A 21,972-nucleotide genomic window follows, 5' to 3' on the forward strand; every position below is an offset into this window, starting at 1 on the left:
CTACAATAAATGAGGGTGAAATGAAGGCACCATGTCTGCAGCTACAGAGAAGTTGAGAGAGATGTTTTGAGCGGAGCACAAGTCCTGTGAGGAGCAGCTGAGGGAACTGGAGTTGTTCAGCCTGAAGAAAAGGAGGCTCAGAGGGGACCATATCATACAGCAAGGTGGTGCTGGTCTCTTCTCCCAGATTACAAGCCGTAGGGAAAAGGTCAAACTGGCCTCAAGTTGTGCCAGGGGAATTAGGGAAAATTTCCTCACAGAAACGGTTGTCAAGCACGGGAACAGGCTGCCCAGGGAAGTGACTGAGTCACCATCCCTGGAGGTGTTCAAAAGACGTGTAGATGCGGCATTTAGGGACATGGTGAACTTCACAATGCTGGGTTAATGGTTGGACCTGACACTATTAAAGGTCTTTTCCAACCAAAATGACTTGATGGTTCTATGTTGACATGTAAAGGAGAGAGAAAGCAAACAAGCCATGTTCTTGGTTTGTCAGAAGAATGAAGCAGGTTTAGGGTTTGGGCGTTTATTTTTTTCATACTTAGGTCAATGATTCTACCTAAATAGTGATACATTTACACTGGTAGGAGTTGATTCCGCCAAGGAACTCCTGTGGCAAGAGGCGTACTTCTAGAGAACAACTCCACCTGGAAAACCATTGCTCAGAAAGACCGCACTGCCCTAACAGACTAAACACACCTTTGAAAATAATGTCAGTCCCCATCAACGTCCTGCCTGCAGGAACAGAACAGTCACCCAAAAATAGCTTTGTATCCTGTACAAGTAGTTCTAACCTTCGCATATACCAGAAAGCACAAACCACTGTGGGCAGCTGGTGCGCTCTGGAAAAAAGGAGTTGAAATGTAAGAACAGATTCACATTGAAAGGCAAGGACAGTCAGAGAAGAAACATTACATTTCGTTACAGTGAAAGCACCAGTCAGGCCATCGACTGGCCTCACATCGCTGTTTGTCTACTGTTCTGGCACGGCAGGCTGTGATATGCTTGAGTTGAAAGACTACAGCTCATCTTTAAATACAATTTGGAAGACTAAATAGCTCTACATATAACCTCAAGTACTTGAAAATTCAGAACAAGAAAGGAACTGGAAGTCTTTACCTTTCTTTTTAGTACTCTGATCATAAGAGACTTGGGGACCTGGAATCAGGCAAATTTCATACAGTAGCATTTTGCAGGAGCAGCACCTGAACTGGACTTAAAACTTTTGCAGGGGAAGACACCAAACCAGCTCACTAAATGAACAGTCTTTTATATTACATTTTTATTTTGCAAGAAAATAAATTATACAACTTAAAAAATAAAATTCAAAAATTAAGCAGTACATCAAAATAGTTCAGCTGGACTGCCATACAGAAACTACCACCATTCAAAATCGTACAGCATTATTATCTTGGTAGTGGCACACATTCAAAATTGGAAATACCATACGTAGATAGATATTACAACTCAGGAACTCAAGTTTGCTCAACACTCCAGACTACATATAGTGTATATGACAGGAGAGCTCTCGGGTGTTGTTTATTTCACAAATATGACTTCAGAGATAGCATCCCAGTCATTTTGATGACAATAGAAAACAGCTGAGAGTTCAAGATAGGAAATCTTTCTGTAAAACTATCAAATCTTTTTTGTGTGCCAACTGTATTTCTAAAATTTGCACTTTACAGGACAATGGCTTCCCAATGCAACTAAATGCAACATGTGAACATTCAGAACATTTGGAATCAGTTAAAAAGGTGAAAACGAGAAAGTCACATTGTCTTTTGGAAACGCAATGTCATTACAGTCATAACAAATGAAAGGTAAATGAGTAGGAACAGAAGGGAGGGCCACCGACTATGGAAAGAGAAAATGGAAGACTTCAGAATCGAAACTGAGATCCTCATCAAGTTGCTGGGACAGAGAAAGATTTAACAGTATTTCTTCATTAAACCCATTAAAAATGATTTTTTCGCTCCTCTCTTCTACACCAGATTTCATTCCATAGCTATTCACCGTGGCAGTGTGCATGGCAACATGCTTTTCAGATGCAGCACCTCTTTAAGCTAGGTCTTTGGACATATATATTCATAGCTAAAAATTGCAGCCTTAAAAGTGCGTTGTTGCCATATTGCAAGTGAACAATAGTTCATTTTCATTTAGGTCTGAACTTTGCCCTCCCCAGAAGAATAGTTTACCCCAGGTATCTTCCTGTGCCCCAGGTGATACTAGTTTTAAGTGCATATTGGTGAAAGTGACCTGATGAATGATGCTAAACATGATTCTGCATCTTGAACAAATTTGCTGGTGTGAGTCTCAAGAGTCAATAAAAAACCCGACATCTATTTCTGGTATAAAGAAAAACAATCATGTCATAGGCACATTACCAATTCTATTTCTGCATCCCAGGTGTTGAGAAATGTAGAGATTAGGTTATATTGGTTCATACTTATCAGTTGAGGAAACATGCAGCTCTTTAGCTTTTAGCAACCTGTTGCTTTCTACACACTCCAGCTCCCTTGACAGCTATATGAGATGCAGCCTCTTAAACACCTCTCAAATCTAAATCAATGGCTTCAAAATTGGCATCATCCCCTTTGCAACTCTTTCTGCATGACAATTTCACACCTCTTGTTCTCTGGTTAAGGGCTGAATTTTTATGTTGAAGAGCATGCTCAGACTGTCCTGTCTTCCCCCAGTAATCCCAAGTGAGCATTTATTACTTCTAAATTACAAAGACTGAAAGTCTTGCAGCAGGGTCTTTTATTAGAGTTTCCTAATGTTCAAACAGTTTTTACCAGTTAACTATACAGAGCACCACTTGCTTTCGATTCTGAACTGCAACACCATAGGGTCAACATAAAAAGATGCAGTAGTTTTAAACAGCATCTATTTTTGAGTAACCATAAAAGCATGTAACATAAGCTGTCGGATTTCAATCAACTGAAACTGGCCAGGTCTCGGTTTCTCTCCATCTTTCATTCTCTCAAACCTGCACTACCAAACCCCTCCTACTCAAATAGATCTCCACGTACACACTGTTCTTGGGCAGTCACACTAGCATTTACATTAGTAGTAGAGCGTGTAGCTTGTTTAAGGGTCCAAACAGCCACCCCTGCAGAGTCTGCTGTCCAGCCACTTTTACTGTACACTTTAATGAAACCACGTGAAAGCAAAACTCCTCTTAACCAACTGGAAGGTTTTCCTTTTTGACTGAAGTTAACTGTATCTTTTTCCCCCTTTCCATTGAAGAAGATGAGACTTTTAGATACTGTACTTGAACTGGTTAATTAAAAAACATTCTGCACACTTGTGATTTATAGAAGAATATTCATACAGAACTGAGTAGAGCGCAACTTACCTTTTGTCCCAAGACAGCAACTCTGCTCCCGTGACTCATATTATCAGTCCAGCACATGCTGGGACATTTCAGAGGAGCAGAGAGGCAAGGCAGTGCCAAACGACTACTTCAGATGATTGAAAATAGAAGAGGTAACATTAAAAAGCTGAAATTCCTGATGCATATTTGGCACTCTCTCTGCATACACTAAACAAGGTATTTTTCCTTGTTTTTTTACCATTTCCATTAGAACTGTATTTCCTACCCTGCCAGTTTAAAAAATAAAAAGCAAAGGGTTTTTCATATAAAGATGTTGACTTCTAAGCAAGAAACCAGCCCAACAGCATTAACCTTGCATGTATATGAAGTTACCAGTGAGGAATTAGTCCAGAGATCTTCAAGTGTTACTTTCTTTCTGGGGTAGTTGTGCATCAATTACTCTTTAATGCATTCAGGTATATGTAGTCATACTTAAATATCTGCAATATAAATATTAAATGTACAAGTAAATACACTTAATATTTCTGCTCGGTATAGCAGGCCCAACCATGAAAACTGCTTTCAGAGTGAAGAGAAAAAGTTTTACCTTCCCAAAAAGGATTGTAGCAAATACCTGTCCAAATCAGGTAACAAATAATGTATATCCACGTGTTTACAGCAAACAATTTAAAAACAATGATCGCTTGCTTAAGGAAAAATATCACTCATGACTTGGAATTACTTTTATGTCACTTCTGTGTCAATTTTTAAAATCCAGTTACTAGATTGAAGCACTGCTCTAGCCAACAGGTTTTAACTGTAACAAATACATATCAGTTGTGATGCATGTGTTTGTGTCTCTCAAATGTTATTACATAAAAAGGATCAAAGGTAGACAGTACATTATTCTCTTGATCCAAAACACAAAAGTGAAAGTGCTACTTCTAGTCCTAATTGCATTAAAAAACAAAACAAAAACAAACCCCACCCCCAAAAAAAAAACCAAACCCAAAACAAAACTAATAGCAGTTCCTCAGTGCATGAATATTTGAATAGTTTTTCCTTGTGCAAGTACTGGTCATCTAAAAACCCAAACCTGTATTCTTCCTGGTGGGTGTAAAACAAATCTACTTTAAAAAGTTCACAATGGGCTCTTCATGAATGCAAGTTTCCCACAAAACAGCATGCTGTTAAAAGTGTGCAACATGAAGGGAATGCCATCATGCTAGCTGAATGAGATTGGCAAAATATAGTCCTCTGTAAGGTAAGGCAGGGATTTTAATGCGTAACGAAAGTCAAAACAAGTCCTTCTGCAGCACAACTGGTGCGGCTGTCTGTCCAAGCACCCTTCTGGCTGTGTCCTCAGCATCCCGCAGAGTCCTCCAATTATGCCATATATATGAAGGTGTTGATATCCGACTCATCTCTTCTGATATATTTGTGCTCTATAAGCCACTCAATTTGCTCTTTTATCATTTTCTTCTGTGGCAAGAACATGTTTTTCAATATTTCTACCAGTTCAGTCTGAAGCTGGGCATTAGTAATTTTCTTCCGCATTTTCATTATTTGGATGATAGCCTCCTGGAGGGGACAACAGGAAAAATGAGTAATGCTTTTCAAAATGCCTGGGTGAAGTGACAAAGTGACCACAACATAGAATCATAGAATAGTTAGGGCTGGAAAGGACCTTAAGATCATCTAATTCCAACCCCCCCTGCCATGGGCTGGGACACCTCCCACTAAACCATGCCAACCAAGGCTCTGTCCAACCTGGCCTTGAACACTGTCAGAGAGCTCCTGGTAAGGCAGGGCAGCAAGGAAATCTGTATTTTTTCAACAAAAATAAGACATATGCTGCCTTTCTTAGCCTAAGTAGATACTGATATGCTTTCAAAGAATTTGATTAAGGAAAAGAAATGAACACTTGCAAGATGCAAGAGATGTAAGTGCAGTCAAATCTGCAGTTAAATCTTATACCTAGAGTGTGAATTGCTCACTAAACCCTAATGTTAATTCAGTCTTTGAGCAGAAGTAGCCATTTCCAGCAAGTATGGCCAAGATGTTGAGTCAGGTGTTACAATCCACACGGTGCATGGCCTGGAATCTAATTTGACTGATTAGACCTGCATTTGAAGGTAAGATGAATTTTTGAGACTCCAGTATAGGTAATAATCTCTGATGTCTAGAAAAAAAAATAAATCGTTTTTTTAGAACTGTCAGCTCAAAAGACCTGACTCAAGTACAGCCAACCACAGAGAAGGAAGCTGCAGTCTGTATGTCTAAGATGGACTTGTAATGCCTCCCTCTAAAGACAGGGCCTCTCAAAAACTCATACTGCTACTATAAAGTGTGCTCCCATCTCTCAGATAACTCTACTCTCTTCATACAGAGCAATCAGAGATCTCAAGACCAAGAGGACTGTTTGCTCCTGCTGGTGGCTCAGGTTAGTCAACTTTACCATTTGCTGCTGACACCCACAACCACACACAGCTGTACAGCTTGCTTTGAATCTGCTTTGTCCTCTTTAAAAATTATGCCCTCGCACATCAGACCAAGAGGCTGACAACTACAAGTGCACAAACACACAGGCAAAAATCTGGTATTCACAAAGGCTCTAAGCTAAATGGCAAAGGTAAGTTCCAATGGGATTCAAAAGCATTTGTTCCATACATCAACATTCAAACATGGAATGCATGCAGGAATGATAACACAACGAAAGAAACAGGGTCATTCTATGTTCCTCTAGCAGTTTACTTGCCTGTGTTCGTAATATTCTTAGCTGGACTATTCCTTCGTTCTCCTCTTCCCGCATTCTCTCTGTAGTAAGTTGCAATCGACCAATCAAGTTTATCTTGCCCCTTTTCTGAACTTTAGCATTTTTTCTGAAAGAGTTGTATTGTATGAAAATAAGCAAAAAATACATTTTCAATGAAGGAATTCCTGTCAAAGTGAAACTGTAGCAGCAAGAAGTGCCATCACACATCAGATATTTACAGGCTATCAGCATTGCCGCTGTGAGATGGCTGGATCATAGCTCAATGGCAGCGTCTCTGATGATAAAAACCTGAATATACCAGTATCAAAAAATCCATCAGCTGAAACTGGCAGCGCGCAAAGTGGAAAAGTTACCAGGACTGTGTTAAATGGCAACATTTCAGAGAATTAGATTTAATGATAGAAAACTAGGGTTCTTTGGAGGAAGTTTTTAAAACAAAGTTTAGGAAAATGGACTGGTTAATGGTCCATCAAAAGAACTGTCTGTCTAGCAGAAAAAAGGGCCAAAACCCAGCAGGTGTAACAAAGAAAGCTGACACCATTTCTTGTGGGGTTACCCACAAGCTTTCTGTACAGCCTGTCCCTTCTGTCATTCCCTCCCATCATTTCCTAAAGCTCATGATCCTGATGGCACAGACAAACATCACGGCTCTGGGCAAGAAACTGAACCCCAAGAAAGCAGATTTGTCACCACTTTCTCTTCCCACAGATCCAGAGGTCCAGCTGCTACGGAGAATGAGGCCCAGATTCTAAGACTACTAGCAAGGAGCCAGTTCTAATCATAGTCACTGATAGTAAAGAGAGGCAAAAATCAAAGTAAAACATGCTGAATGTAGTTTTTACACTTCAGATGTTCTCTCTTTATACTACCTTATGCTCTGAGGGATTTCAAAGCACCAGTAAGAGAGCACTGCAATTCTCACTGAAATAAAGACACTCCTCTAGTGCTGCTTTTGACAGCATAAAATATTATTATGCAGTTTCACTCCTTTTTTTAACATACCATTTTCTTTGGAAATTCATTAGAACAGGAAGACAGCAAAGCCTCCAACTTTGCACCTGATCGCTAAGTGACCCTAAAAGACATTTTATTTCAGAGATAGAATCATAGAAACACGTGTCTGAAGGGGCTGCTGGAGGTCAGCTAGTCCAGCCACTTACTTGAAGCATGACTATTGCCAAAACTAAGCGAGGACAGGGCAGCAAAGCATGAGTCTAGCTGAATCTCGGAAGCTGTCAAGGGCAAAGGTTAACTTGAAGTGAATTCCTCTAGTTATAAAATTGTAAATTGTTATTTTACTTTTCAAACATCATCTTACATTAAACTGAACTCCTGGTTCACCGAGAAGAGGGTTCCTTCTGTAAAGTCTTTGGGTGAATTGACTTGAGGTTCATACAATAAAACCTGACGTTTCAGCTTTGGAAATGCTACAAGAGACTACAGAGAAAAGGGAGGGGGAAAGAATGAAAATAAAACACCAGACTTTCCAAATTAAAAAATTACTTTTTAAGAACACAGATCACTGCTGTGCAGACTGTAGTGAGGAAGCCACATAGCTGTTTGCAGCTGCTAGAGGGCAACATGAAGATAAAACCAGAGAGCAGACACAGTTTACCCAATCTCCTTCTGAAATAGGTTAGCATAAATTACAATCACAGAAAGCAGCAAAATGCAGGAACTCACAGCTACCTAAGTGGTGTTAAGTCTGACTTACGTGATTTCTCTCTTTATTCTTGAGCTAAATGATTAAAAGTCTGAGAGAGCAAACACTGAAGTTATTTTAAAGCAACATACATTTATCAGGTGCTGCTGATTTCCCCGAGTTAGACCAGTCCAACTCCACAAACCACAATCATAACTGTGTGCTTTAGTCAGTATATGGTCAAAAGGCTCTTTTGTTTCCAAAAACTTAAGTTAGATAATACTGGGTAGAGAAAACACGTTAATGTAAAGGCTGTGTGCTCAGCAGCAATGTGAGGAACCGTTGTCACAACTGATTAATTAGCATGAAAGGTATTCACATTTCAGTTTCAAAGCCTCATCTGACAGTGCTTTAAAAATACTAATCCAGTATTTCATAGTACTGGAAAAAACTCCAAAACCAAGCAGCAATCTGTTTGAAGAGAAAGGGAAATACCCATAAAGTCCTCCTAAGTTCTGCATCAGGGAGTTCAGTTGCCAGTTTAAGATTTTCAAAGCTGATCTTCTCTCTAGGTCTTTGGTTCCATGCAAACAGCACAGCTAGCTGAAATGTTGTTACCTCCAAGTCATATTGGCCAACCTCGTTCTTAAATGTTATCTGTGAACAGAAAGACAATTTTACATATAAGCCTTTCTAGATCACAAGCTTTCTTACTATTATAAATACACAGAAAATACAGTCATTGAGACTGATACACCAAAACCTACACACTTACAATTCCATTAGACATGAGGTGGTGCCAGTGCAGTTTTCTACCACTGTGATTCTTTTTATAGAACTCTTCAACTTCTGGGATGAGATCCTCCAGCTCCGTGGGCAGTGAGACAAACACTTTTTCAGAACTTCGGGACCAGGCGCCAGCATTTAAGATTTTAATATTCACAGAGTCAGCTGTAAGACAACATTGGGTGATGTGACTCTCCAGGTATAAGAGACAGACAAAACAAAGTAACTAAATGCATTTTTTTCCTCCTCTAAATACAATTATGGAGGACCAAGTTTTCAGAAAGTCGCAGGGTGTCACCTACTTAAACATGAGGGTACTCCATCTATCACTGCTGGCTTTCTGCCAGCAACGCTGATTGGAATCTCTGTTGTTTTGCCTTGCCTCTGCAGAGCTCCTTAAGCCCTGAAGCAGCTTTATAGCTGATGCTTGTAAGCACTGCTCAAGGGTTTTCAGCAGTAGCAGGTCCAAACCTGGATGTTCCTCAACCTCTCTCATCAGTGAAATTTAATCTCAGAAATGTGATTTAAGCTCTTCATAGCGTGCATCCAGCTCTCCTGCTGGCAGATAAAGGAGGAGCACAGCATGAAGCACTCATGAAGAATGATGAGGGCATAAAAGAAGGGAGTAGTTCAGGCATTCACCTGGTTGATACTGATTCAAGCCCCTGCTTGGAATTTATTTACAGGAGTAGGGAATCTATCTACAAGATTGCTTATAATGAAAACCCACAGTAACTTACTGATAATGATGATATAGCTCTAGTGTCAACTGTAAGAGAAAGTAGAGTCTACAGACACTTTCAATCTAGGGGCAACAATGCCCTAAAGGCTACGGTCAACCCATGGTTGATTTAACTCAATATTCAACAGAATTATTTTTCACTAAGAGCAAGGAAAATTAGCAAATCATGTGAAAACCATACCTGGTAAAGCAAGTTTATTATTTTTGTGCATTTCTTTGAAGGCTTGGTTCAAGTCTTCAGACACTTTGATATCCTGGAACATTCTAGCCAGCTTGTTTACATAGTCTGCTGGCATTCCTACTTCCTGTACAAACAAACAGAACACTAAACTATGACACAGACAACTACGAACAAAAAGCTTTACTTGAAAAATAAACTAAAAAGAAAAAATGAAGAGCATGAAAGTACACAGGTATCAACAACAGAAATATAAATGCAATGCAATATAAAGGGCTTTTTTTTTTCCCCATGGGTCATAGCTAGTTACCCCTTCAGGGCATATGATGATTCTTTTAAAGAAATCCAAGTGCTGAAAAGCATGTGCATGCATTAAGGAATCAAGGAATTCAGAGATTTGAAAGGATCATGAGGCATGCAAATCATTCTGATTTACATTCAATTTCACAATTAGAACACATCTCCAATTAATTTACACACCTACACAAGTACTCTGCATTTTGCTCATTTGCATACAGAATATATAAAGCCTTCAGATAATCAGATGTGAAATACTTTCAAATCTATCACTATCACTATTAGGATTAACAATTATTTTAGAAAAGAGCTAAACTTTTGCTTTCAGGAAGTACTGCAATGAAACAGAAGTAGAAGTAGTCCTAAGTAGCCTGCAGTTTAAGATAGAACTCACCTAAGCAAGAGGGATATCAAGAGTGTAAGAGTGGGAATTAGTACCACAACAAGAGGCACAACCAAAGAAAGATGTCAGGCTACTTACTCTGAGCCATTCCACCATATTCTCCTCAATTTCACTATCAGCTGATATATCTAATATCAGTCGTCTTGTTAAATGAGCTTTGTGATACCGCATGAAAACATCTTTATTCTGTACATATTTAAGGACCAAAAGCTGTCAAAAAAGTAGATTTTAATATATTTGTGTTATCAATCAGACAAATCTTTGAATGCTGATCTAATGCCACTGTAGACAATGAAGAAGAAAAAGGCTACTTGATGTTGCCTTAAGAGCAACTGTGTTAATACTTTTCAGAGGCATCAGTTATGAATCTCTCACCACACCTCCAATTTCTTCATTTGCCAACCATCAAGAGCCTTCTCTTAAATCAGAAAAGACATTGACATTGGTATGTAAAAGTCTCCTGTATTATTTTCTAACTAATATTAGTTACTGTAATACATGACAGTCTGATATAGGCATTAATTTAGCATGTTCAGTTTGTGATCTGACAGAGACATGAAACACTGTCCACATTACAGGTTTTAAACACACATAGGCTGAATGACATAATAATCTCTTTCCCCTGTTATTACACCTTGCATAACTGTTTTTGAAGATCAAGGCCTCCACCCACACAATGAAATAACCCAAATCCATTCTTCAGAATAATCAAGAAGTAGAAAGCAAAAACATACCACTTCTTTAAGTTTTGCTTCAATTTCTTCAGAGGTTAGTTTTTTGCTTAGTGGTGTTTTTCTTAGCAACATGTCACAGTAATTAGCAAGAAGCTCAGGGCATTTGGATTCAGGCTGTGTTTTCAATCCAACACTAAATAAAAAGAAGAAAAATGCATCTTCAAAACGTATAAAATCTTGCTATTCCAGAGTAGTCACACTGCCAACAAGACAGACCACTCTTTCCTGATCACCTTGGCAAGGATCCTGGTGGTGAATTCATATCCTTGTTAAACTAATAAAAAATTAGGGAAAACTCCCTTTTCTCCTTGAAAGAATAAATTCTACCAAACATTTTCAGACAACTTTTAATTTTAGAATTCTAACAATGAGGGATTACATTGAAATTACAGTTTGAAACAACTAAACATTGCATGGCAGTAAATGTTCCAGTAAAGGATTAACAAATGCTGCACTGAAAAGCCCCCATCATCCTGTCAGTATGCTCCAAGGAAAGTCCCAAGAACAGCTTCCTGCACTGCATTTCACAGACTGCAAAGCCCAACACATCTGTCATACAGTAACAGGATAAAATTGTTTTAGAACAGGTATAAAAGCGGGCTGGCTGCTTGGAAATTAAAAGCAGGTTAAAGTTAAACAAGAAGATGCTACAGTAGACAGACTTGTTCCTCAAAATGCATGCACATGCAAGCACAAGGTCGTGTTCTGCACCCATGTCTAGACTGGTGAATAAAACAGTGCCAAGGACCAATCCCTATTTATAGAGTCAGACGGCACCAACTACACTGCTACTCTTAAGGGCCCAAACCAAAGGCAGCAAGTAAAATCATAGGCAAGTTGTAGGGATTCTCAGGAACTGGTGTTCTTGCTCATTCTCCCACCCTGCCATCAACTAGTGTAGACAGTGCTGTATCTCTTCAGACAACCTGCCCTTTTTAACTCATGAAGCAGCTTGCAGTCTAGTGACTTCTGCCCTCCTAAATACCATTTGGAGTAAAAGCAGATCAGTGGTCTTTTGGTTAATACAAGTCAGAACCCTCATTTAAACAATGTGCTCCCAGGGATTTCTGAACAAATCAGACTATACATATAAGCAACCCCAACCACCTAAATATATACAAATTCTTACCCAAGTGCACACCACATATTAGGTGTTAACAATCAAATAACTGTTTGCTACATTCTTTTGGCTGAGTTAGAAGAATGGCCAGAGTAAGCATGGTTTTCCTTTTGGAGTCTCAGGAGCCTGCTAATCTACTGCAAATTGTTTAATCTAACCTGGTTAATCCTGCATTGAAACAAAAATGTAACACCCAGCCAGGCCACACTCTCAGCTGGTGTAAGAGGAGGTAGGAAACAGCTCCTGGACAGTTACAGATTAATCTGCTACAGTTATTCCCATAAAGATTACTGCCTCTGTTTTCCCTCAGGCTTCTACTGAAGTTGCAGCAGTTATACAGCTCAGGTTTTCGGAATTCATAACTTGGGAAGGTATTGTTTAATTAAGCTAACAAGCTGACTTATTACTTTACTATAAAAGAATAGATCCCTAGTTACTGCAAATAAACTTGAGTTTAAACAGGCTGCTATTCACTGAAGAGTCTTACCGGAGAGGTTGATAAGGAATCTGAAATTCCATAACATAAAACCCACAAAGCACTTTTAAACACAGTGTTACTTTCTGAAGGCATTTTAAGAGAAGCTCAAACTTTCAACAACTTTAAAATCTTGATTCAATTGAAGTTTGCATGTCTTACCCCTTTTGCTTCAATGGCAATTCAAGTTTAAATATTGTAGCATCATTCACAACTGCTTTGTACGCCTGAAAAGTAATTACAGATTATTAGTGCTTCACTCAATTTCTCTCTTAAATATACAAATCACAAAGGTTTTATATCTTTTTTAGATTACTATAACATTATTTTTTTTAAATTAGCTCAAAGTTTGCAGATTTGATTTTCAACGTGAGAGTTTAAATCTTATGACTTAATTTCCCATTAACTGCTGTTCTGTGTTTTCCTCATTTCCATTAACATCCAATTCCCTTTAAGCAACAATTTAGGAAGTGACTGCATAGAGCAGGTTGCATATCTGAAGTCATGAAACTACACCCAAACATGTATTAAGTTCTAAACATAAATATATTGCTGAATCAGACATTGAAGTGCTCAACATAAAGATCATCTGCTGTGCTCTACAACATCACAAAGCTGAACACAAATGCAACTTCATGCATGACTACAGCACAAATTAAAAGCTAATCAGTTTGAGGCAAGTGTCTTCAGTATTTTCAGCTACACTCTTCCTTGCGTAAGAACAGCTTCTAGATTTAACAGTGAATGGGCACACAGATTTCAGAGACATCATAATATGAACTACACCAATTCTTAAACTGAAAACAAATGAACAGCAGAAATACATACCTTATCTCTTGCAGTTAGAAACCTTGGGTCATCTTGAAACGCTTCTTTAACCAACTTACTAAATCGATTAAATAGTGTGAGCAATTGCTCTACGTATTTCTCAGAATCCTAGAGTGGCAAAAATCAAATTAAAAAAACAAGCTCTAGAGAATTCAGGGTGAGCTTTCATATAATGCCCTAATCTATACTAATGTAGTATTCTCAGGCCTGCGTACTACAAATGAGCATTTTATCTTGGTTCTTTGTATTGAAGAGCTTTACAGCATCTAGGTGTCAACACAGACTTTCAGATAGTATTCCAACATATAAGCATATATATAGAGATAAAAAATATGTAACTTTCAAATATTTTGTAATAACTTTTAAAATAAAGCATGTTTTCAAGGACCAATAAAAGGCACATCCTAATTGCTGTACACACTCAGGCCTCCTAGACCCAGACAAAAAGATGATAAAAGGCTGAAAAAGAACAGTGCGGGGAAAAAATGTCTAATATCCACACTGAACAACCCCTTGAACTTTGAAAGTAAACTGCAAATTTCATCAGCAAATTAGAATGCTTTTAATTAAGATGCTGACATGATCCTACTATGTAAATATCCCATGCACTTCATTTATAACCTTTTCTATACTACAAATTTGATTCATGTTTTAAAGCTACAACTGAGAACAAAAGGAATAAAAAATGATTTTTAAGACATCTAAAACTTTCAGTGGGTCAAAATTTGAAGTTTAAACATAAAATCTTAAAAAATTATTTCAATTCACATTATGTCCCCAAAATAGAGAGTATTTTAACTTCTGAAATGTTGGTTTTTCATTGTTATTTTATTAAAACCCAATAAACTTACAGTAGTAATAGTTTCAGCAGCTGCTACCATATCTGCAAGTCCGGCACTAACAATATGTTCTTCCAAGTCTTTTAGCATAGGCTCTATGCCATTGGGAACTTTATCCATGAGTGAAAACATTAAATGCAACTCTGAAAGATACAAATACTGATAAAGCCACCGGTCAAAGACCTGTATAAAACCAAACATACTGCATTTCTGCAAGTATCTCCCAAGCAGAACACTGAATATGTACTCAACAGATAATCCAATTCACCCCTTAAAAGGAAAGATGTTTTCAACAGTGTTCTAAGTCTGGTCCCAGAAGGAAATTCTTCTGAAGGCAAAAAGAGGTATTTATTACAACATAATACTTGCTTATGCATGCATCATCATAAGCTTGAATAAAACCCACTAAAGTCAATCGCAATTTGGACTTAGTCCAGGTTCTCAGTATAACTGCCTTAAAATCCCTGGCAAAATGGGAGTCTCTTAGTTGGAAGCCTACAGGAGTGTATGAAGGAAATTGTATGGATTCAAGTTATTTTTGATTTTTTTTTAATTAAAGGCCAACAGAGCTGTCTTCCATATCTTCCAATGCCATCTACAATGTTTTGTTTTAATTAAAAGCATGCCAAATTCTAAAGTAACAAAAACTAAGGTAAACCTTTCTGTTTTCCCAAAGAGTTTATTTCGTTTTTCTGAAAGTTACCAGTTCAAAAACTTTAAAAACTGATCTGGTTTACTTGTCTGCTTTTTGTGGAGGTATTTCAAGACTGCTAAAAACCCTTTTCAAAAGTACTGAAACATCAATAATCATCTCATAAAAGCTTTCTACAAAATAACACCTGGATTAAGGTCACCAGATTGTTTTAGAAAGACCACAGACATTTGAGCTAAACACAGCAAAGGACTCTGCTTAATGAAGTAGAACAAACCCATCATGGACTTTGATTCTTTTTTTTTATAGAAAAAAAGAATCTGATAGATTCGCTTAGTTCCTCGATGCTGTTTATCTACTGTGAAATGAGACAAAAGCCAGACGCCCATCTGTTTTATCCTCCACCATACTTTTCTCAGCAACCCCACTGAAGAGGAAATAGATGTTACCAACTTCTGGATCCCAACAACTGTTGCAGGAACCAAATAGAAAAGCAGTGCACACAGAAGGAAAGGGGAAAAAAAAAAATCTATTGTACGTTCATCTAAATGTATATAATGTAACAATGCAAATTTAAGAATGGAAACTGCAAAAAAAAAACTCAATAAGAACTTGCAATTCTACTAAAGACCACACAAAATGGCTTAGGAGTGTGACTCCCTACTGCCTCAGCAAGTTCTCTGCAGTTGACATGCTGGAGGGATGTCATCCAGGGGGAGCTTGACACACTCGATAGGTGAGCCAATGAAAACCTCATGAAGTTCAACAGGGCCAAGTGCAAGGTCCAGCACCTGGGCCGGGGCAATTCCAGGCACAGCTACAGGCTGGGTGGAGAATGGATTGAGAGCAGCCCTGAGGAGATGGACCTGGGGGTACAGGTTGACGAGAAGCTCAACATGACCCAATAGTGTGCGCTTGCAGCCCAGAAACCAACCGTATCCGGGGCTGCATCAAAAGGAGTGTGACCAGCAGGTTGAGGGAGGTAATTCTCCCCCTCTACTATGGTCTCTTGAGACCCTTCCTGCAGTACTGTGTTCAGCTCTGGAACCCCCAGTGTAAGAAGGATGTCAACCTGCTGGAGCGAGTCCAGAGGAGGTCATGAAGATGGCTTGCTCAGCTTGGAGAAGATAAAGCTCCAGGGAGACCTTAGAGCAGCTCCCAGTGCCTAAAGGGCCCTACAAGAAATCTGGAGATCGACCTTTTTAAAAGGTCCTGCAGTGACAGGACAAGGGGGAATGGCTTTAAGCTGACAGAGGGGAGATTGAGATATCGGGAAGAAATTCTTTATTGTGAGGGTGGTAAGACACTGGCACAGGTTGCCCAGAGAAGTTGTGGCTGCCCCATCCCTGGCAGTGCTCAAGGCAAGGCTGGATGGGGCTTTGCGCAACCTGGTCTAGTAGAAGGTGGCTCAGTCCATGGCAGGGAGTTGGAACTAGATGATCTTTAGGTCCCTTCCAACCTAAACCACTCTATGTTTCTGAGATTTCAGGAACCAGACAAAAAATGGTGACAGAGGTATTCTCAGTGCAATTTAAAAGTACTATAAATGATGGCAGCACCGTTTTCCACAGGGTAAATCCAAAAATCTTACTCAATGTTTACTGAATCTTTCCACGTGTACTTTAAAAAGGGTGAGAAGGAGAAAGAGATGGTGGGGATAAAAAAAAAAAAAAAGGAACAAAATGATATATTAAAGGGTTCTACATCTGTTTCTGTAAACAAGTAATGGCATGAATAATTCACACAAAAAATAATTCAGTGGTTTCTCCTAATAAATGGTGGCAAAGGAAGACTTCAGGTGCCTCCCTAAAACTGTCAGAACCCAAAAACCCAGATTCTTCAAAGACAGATTTCAAAGTAACAAAAGCAAAAGGAAGATTTCACTGGAACTTTGTTCAGCAAACATGACACTGAGAATAAAGAAATCCATCCTGTTGTTGTTGGGGCACTTCAGAATTCCTGTTTTCATTTTGTATTCAAAAAAGCCAAATGTCCTTTTTATTTCTGTCATGAAGTACTTCAAGAATAAAATTTAAGCCTCCCATCCCCAATACTATAAGCCAACAGAAATGCACTAAGCCAGTTCTGAAGAGTATTTGCAAGTTATCTTCAATAGTTTTTAGCTGGAAAACATGATGCCTTCCTCCCTTTGTATGGCATGGAAATTTTAAGCACTTAATATTTAAGAACATTTTAAAGCAGTACCCAGCTCATAACCAAAAAAAACAAAACAGTCTTTTTTTGACAGATGCTGTTCAATTAAAAAAACAGTCATGAAGTTCTTCGGGATGTGAGGTAATGGCCTCAAGCTGCACTAGGGGAGGTTTAGATTGGATATTAGGAAAAAATTCTTCACAGAGAGTGTGCTCAGGCATTGGAACAGTCTGCCCAGGGCAGTGGTGGCATCACCATCCCTGAAAGTGTTCAAAAACTGTGTAGAGGAGGCCCTCAGCAACATGAGTTAGTGGTGGCCTTGGCAGTCCTGGGGTAGTGGTTGGACTTGATGATCTTAAAGGTCTTTTCCCAGCTGGTTGATATAATAGTGAAGAATAGCAGAGGATATTATTAGATGTAGGTATTCACATGTACATCTCCAATCTTTAAATAATTTTTTAATCATCTGCACCTGCATCCTCTATTAAAACATTTTAAAGAGCACAGGTAGGCCTAGGAAAACACAAAAGGTTTGAAATTGATGCTTAAGCTCTTATACACTAAACAGAAGTATTTTGCAACTGAGCAGTACAATGGGGCAGACATAGCCAAAAAGAAAGAGGACTGTGTGAACATTTCACCAAGTTTCTAAAGTTAGATGCTTCAGATGCTACAGAGATGAACCTTTCTGAAGCTCTGCATTTCAATAAGCCTCCTGTATTCTCCCAAAGGCTGTAACATATACTCATAAGAAGTTTGTTGGCTTTCTAGATTTAGTTCTGGACTATTGCCAGAAATCACGCTGCTAGATGAACAGATCAGTAGGACATAGTTTTGAGGTCAAATATTTTCTGAAATGCTAGCATTTAGAAGTATTTTGTACACTGTTCGAGTCATAAAACAGTTTTCACATTTACATAGAAATGAAAACTTCATATAGACATATAGCATATATTCCCCGGCTGCAGGATATTTAAAAAAAAGAGGAAAAAGAAAAATCAGCCCCAAAACCTGTGATTTCAGCTTTTTCTGTTTGTTTTTAGTTTCCCTACTTAAATTATGATAATTTAATGATTTATCTATTTTGGTTTATCATACAGGACCAACACAAGACTTCTGAATCACACTAACCTCTCAAGTTATGGAAGCAGAGTTAAAAAAACCTTGAAACTTTACCAAGGCATGCAGAGCTAACTCTAGTACTCACAGTTGACACACTGGCTATAAAACCAGCTTAAAAACTTGCAGAGTTTTTGTTCATTGACCTATTGGTCCTGCACAAATATTCAGAATAAGAAAGTTTTCTCCTTGCTTTTCAGACAAACAACTTTGCAAACAGATGCTTCACTTTTTTCAAGGGAAGGGGCATAGTGGGGGTAGAATGAAGGGGCAGTGTTTGTATCTGAATTATTCAAATAGAAAATAAGATATATGCAACACTTAACAGAGCTGTTCAACACAAGGAAAATAAGCTGTAAGAAAACTAAAGAAAACAAAATAAAATACTCTTTTCTTTCAAGTAAGATGAGAACTATCCAGTCATTCAAATCGGGGTGTTGTACACACAGATTTCAGAAGTGATATAAATTGCCCACATGCAGTAATATTTTGTCTATGTAACACTGTCACCATCTATTTAAAACAGTAATTTGATACATCTACAAACAAATCTATTTTTACACAGTGGATGCTGAGTTCATCCTGCACTGGTCTTGAAGCTTCACTTACTTTCTGTTTCATTTCGTTTGATCATGCCTTGGCATTCAGCTAAAATAGTCTCTTTAAAAGATGTCACCAGGGCATTGACGCAGCACTCCATTAGCTGAAATACATTAAACAGAATTAGCTCCATTAGCCATCTGACCACCAAAGTCTGATATGTCTGAAGTCTGCCATGACACACAATCTAGCCTGCTCTCAACAACTGTGCTCTATAAAATAACTCATTCATTCACTGATTCATAAATATCTGTATACTTTGATTAAAATCTATACAGGAAACCATATTTCTTCTACACATATAAGTTAGTAAATATGGTAAACTCCCTCCCAAACCAGTAATGAGTTCAATATTTCTGTTGCTTCTTTTCTCTCAAGGGAGCCACCACTTTCGGAACACCAACTACCCTACTTAGTTTCCAAATATATACCCAAGAGCTAAGAATAGTTCTCATTCCAGCATACCCTATTTGGACCAGGCTGGTTTGCTTGAACAAGACACTAGGGCTAGACCTAGAACAGAAACTGCTTCTACAGGTCAGGACCATGTCTCTTTTGTCAGCCTCTTGATATGGGACACAATTTATAGCTGTTCAAAACTAATGATCTATAACAACAAAAGACACAGAATACATTTTGATCCACTGGAAAAAAAAACACAACAAACCCCAAACAAAAACCAAACTAAACCCCCAGATTTAAAGCATATTTAAAATAACCCGTTTCATGAACTAATTTCAACACACACTATTATGAACGTTCTGTTGCAGTTATATCTTCCCCCAGAATCGGAACTGTGTAAAATATTGCTCATGGGGGAGAAGAAAAAAAAGAAGCAGCATCCTTTATATTAAATGGACATATTCCAGCCTAAGAGGAAAGCTACAGAAGTTTTAATGAAACTTCTATTGCTCCTTTTGACTGCAATGAACAATAACTGTTTCAGATATTCTAAATGAGAACTGAAAAACTCTTTACTTAATAGATTAGACAACTTATTTTCAAATATTCTCATCCACTGGTAAGTGTATGAAGAAAAATAAAACCAAACCAAATTAAAAATGAAAGAATAAAAATCAACCTAAGTAAACCCCTGCCTTTCAATCTGAACTTTTGATCCACATTTACTATTAAAATATCTACAGAAATTTTAAATTGCCAGATTGGAAAGGAATACAGATTTTTGCAGGAAAAAATAGTGGATTCTTAGAAAACATAAAATAAACAGTTTCATCTCAATCTACTGCTACAAGTAATACTTTAACACACAAAATTAAAATCTGCAATGTAGTAATACTATATGAACACAAAATACACCAGTTTTCAGCACATTATACTTACTGCTTCTACTGAGTTACATTCACGCCTTGTTTCTAAGTATCGTAATGCTCTTTTCTCTTCTTCTTTTAGTTTAGCATCTGCCTGTGCAAAAGTAGAACAGCAATCATTTTAAGTACTAACACTTCCAGAATAAAGTTACAACAGAAGTTTTACTTACATATTTCATATAATTCTGTACACCATTTTGCTGCAAATAAGAAGGAGCCTGTGTTCTATAAAATCTCTCTGTTGAATCCAAATATGCCTTTTCAAAGTTATCCCGATATATCTGAAGCTTATCTTCGGGATTGGAACAAAGGTTAACTGCAAAGAGAAAGTCCAAACTTACTTTCAAGTCTTGGAAACTTAAGTGGCTATTAATGAGCAAATCTCTCTCATTAAGGCAAGCCTTGTATTAAAAGTTTGCATTGAACAATTTGAAGTACCCTATAAACATACTCTGACCCCTAAAGGTAACGAAAATTGTCCAGTCCTTGCTCTAAAAATATTTAGATTAATGATAAGGAAACTGGAGAGAACTTCATATTTATCGCCAGCATTAGAGACATTCAAACACGGTAACCAGAAATACACATACAACTGCAAAATAGGAAAGAAAAAAAGAAACAAGTAAGGGCAGTTCAGCATAATGCCTAGTGAAGTGAGAACTCTCTGCCTGACAGAGCAAAAAGCTTTTCTTAGACACTGTTCTTATACTCCCAATGTCTTAGGGTTTTTTTCCCTCTTTTACCAGAATGTTGGCAGCAAGCCTTCTGCAGTGCTAGGAACTATTTGGAAAAAAGTTTCCCCCTTCCTCTCAACTGTTACAGATGAATAAATAAAGACTTTAAATGGAATATGTTTTAAGAAAATAGAACTGGACACTATAAAACCATCTGAGAGAGTATTAGCCACAAGTTTAATTCAACAGGCTGCAAAGTGATATAGAAGCACCAGGCAATGGTGAAACGTCACAAAAGTTTCAGATACACAGATGTGTTTTTCAAAGAAGAAAGTCTTAGATACAGCCTGTTTAGCACTTTTTCTTCAAACTGCCTGAAGAATCAGAAAGAGTACAAAGCACAAAGTCATTATCTGCAAACCTAAAAGGTCAAGGAATAGTTTGCTTTTTGAAAACACCCATTTTGTAGTAACTGATACACAGCTAAATCACTTTGAAGTTAGATTTGAAACTGAATTTAATTGGTATCACATATCAACATCAATATAAATGCTGAGATAAGCATCCCAACCCTACTACCACAGCTGTCAACTCTGCATGATGAAAACTTATTTACTGAAGTGAGGAGGCGACATAGATGGGTCAGTGCACAACATACCATATGATTCTCGAACTCCAATAACGAGCTGAGAGTCGAAAGCTTCTCCTAGCCTTTCAGCATGAACTAGCTTCATTGCACTGTCCTGAAGTCTGTTTTTTATATTTGAAAATATGGATTCATTCCACGTATCTAGCATGAGCTGTGTATTGGGAAGAAGAAGAAGAAAAAAAATCCTGTGAGAAAGGTACACGCAGACCTCAGTTTGTGCAAAAGAAATACAGGGGATCAGAAACAGAAATCAAGCAGTTTATAATGCACTTCTCAGGTTATATACAGCAGTTCAACTACCTTAGAACCTGATCTTGCTCTGAACTTGTTATGGAAGTAATATTCAGCTTACATTCTAAGCTTACTCAGTGTAACCAGACAGCCAATCAATGTTTAATTCATATATTAATTCCATAATTCTGTATTATTCCTACAGTCCTCAGTAATCAAGTAATTTTTCATATGCTTTCTCCAATAAACAATGGAAACAAAAAAGCTAAGTGGGAGATTCCTCTCTTTGCTGCTATTCTCGCCTCCTTTTCTTCAAGAGGAACAGAGGATCAGACATCAAAACAGGAGGGTGAATTAAAAAAACTTGCCCAAAGTAATGCACTCAATCTATTTTGTTCTTCCCATCCTGGAGGCAGGGGGACAGTT

The 21,972-nt window shown here is 38.0% G+C and overlaps 1 protein-coding gene across 1 annotated transcript in view; it reads right to left on the reverse strand.

The window, feature by feature from the left end:
- Positions 1–1,264: 1,264 nt before the first annotated feature.
- Positions 1,265–21,972, reverse strand: part of CUL5 (cullin 5) — a 32,533-nt gene continuing 11,825 nt past the window's right edge. The window contains exons 5-19 of the mRNA XM_061457765.1: positions 21,325–21,466; positions 20,163–20,308; positions 20,006–20,086; positions 18,674–18,767; positions 14,152–14,282; positions 13,301–13,408; positions 12,635–12,699; positions 10,878–11,010; positions 10,222–10,353; positions 9,447–9,570; positions 8,513–8,688; positions 8,233–8,394; positions 7,414–7,532; positions 6,078–6,201; positions 1,265–4,900 (exon numbers count right to left, since the gene is read on the reverse strand). Of these exons, the coding sequence (XP_061313749.1) occupies positions 4,706–4,900; positions 6,078–6,201; positions 7,414–7,532; positions 8,233–8,394; positions 8,513–8,688; positions 9,447–9,570; positions 10,222–10,353; positions 10,878–11,010; positions 12,635–12,699; positions 13,301–13,408; positions 14,152–14,282; positions 18,674–18,767; positions 20,006–20,086; positions 20,163–20,308; positions 21,325–21,466 (1,932 nt within the window). The 3' untranslated portion in view covers positions 1,265–4,705. The remainder of the gene's footprint in view (positions 4,901–6,077; positions 6,202–7,413; positions 7,533–8,232; positions 8,395–8,512; positions 8,689–9,446; positions 9,571–10,221; positions 10,354–10,877; positions 11,011–12,634; positions 12,700–13,300; positions 13,409–14,151; positions 14,283–18,673; positions 18,768–20,005; positions 20,087–20,162; positions 20,309–21,324; positions 21,467–21,972) is intronic.

The sequence above is a fragment of the Pezoporus flaviventris genome, unplaced genomic scaffold, assembly GCF_033815535.1.
Source record: "Pezoporus flaviventris isolate CSIRO_AGI_PZ_B2104156 unplaced genomic scaffold, CSIRO_AGI_Pfla_v1 ptg000025l, whole genome shotgun sequence".
Classification (NCBI taxonomy): domain Eukaryota; kingdom Metazoa; phylum Chordata; class Aves; order Psittaciformes; family Psittacidae; genus Pezoporus; species Pezoporus flaviventris.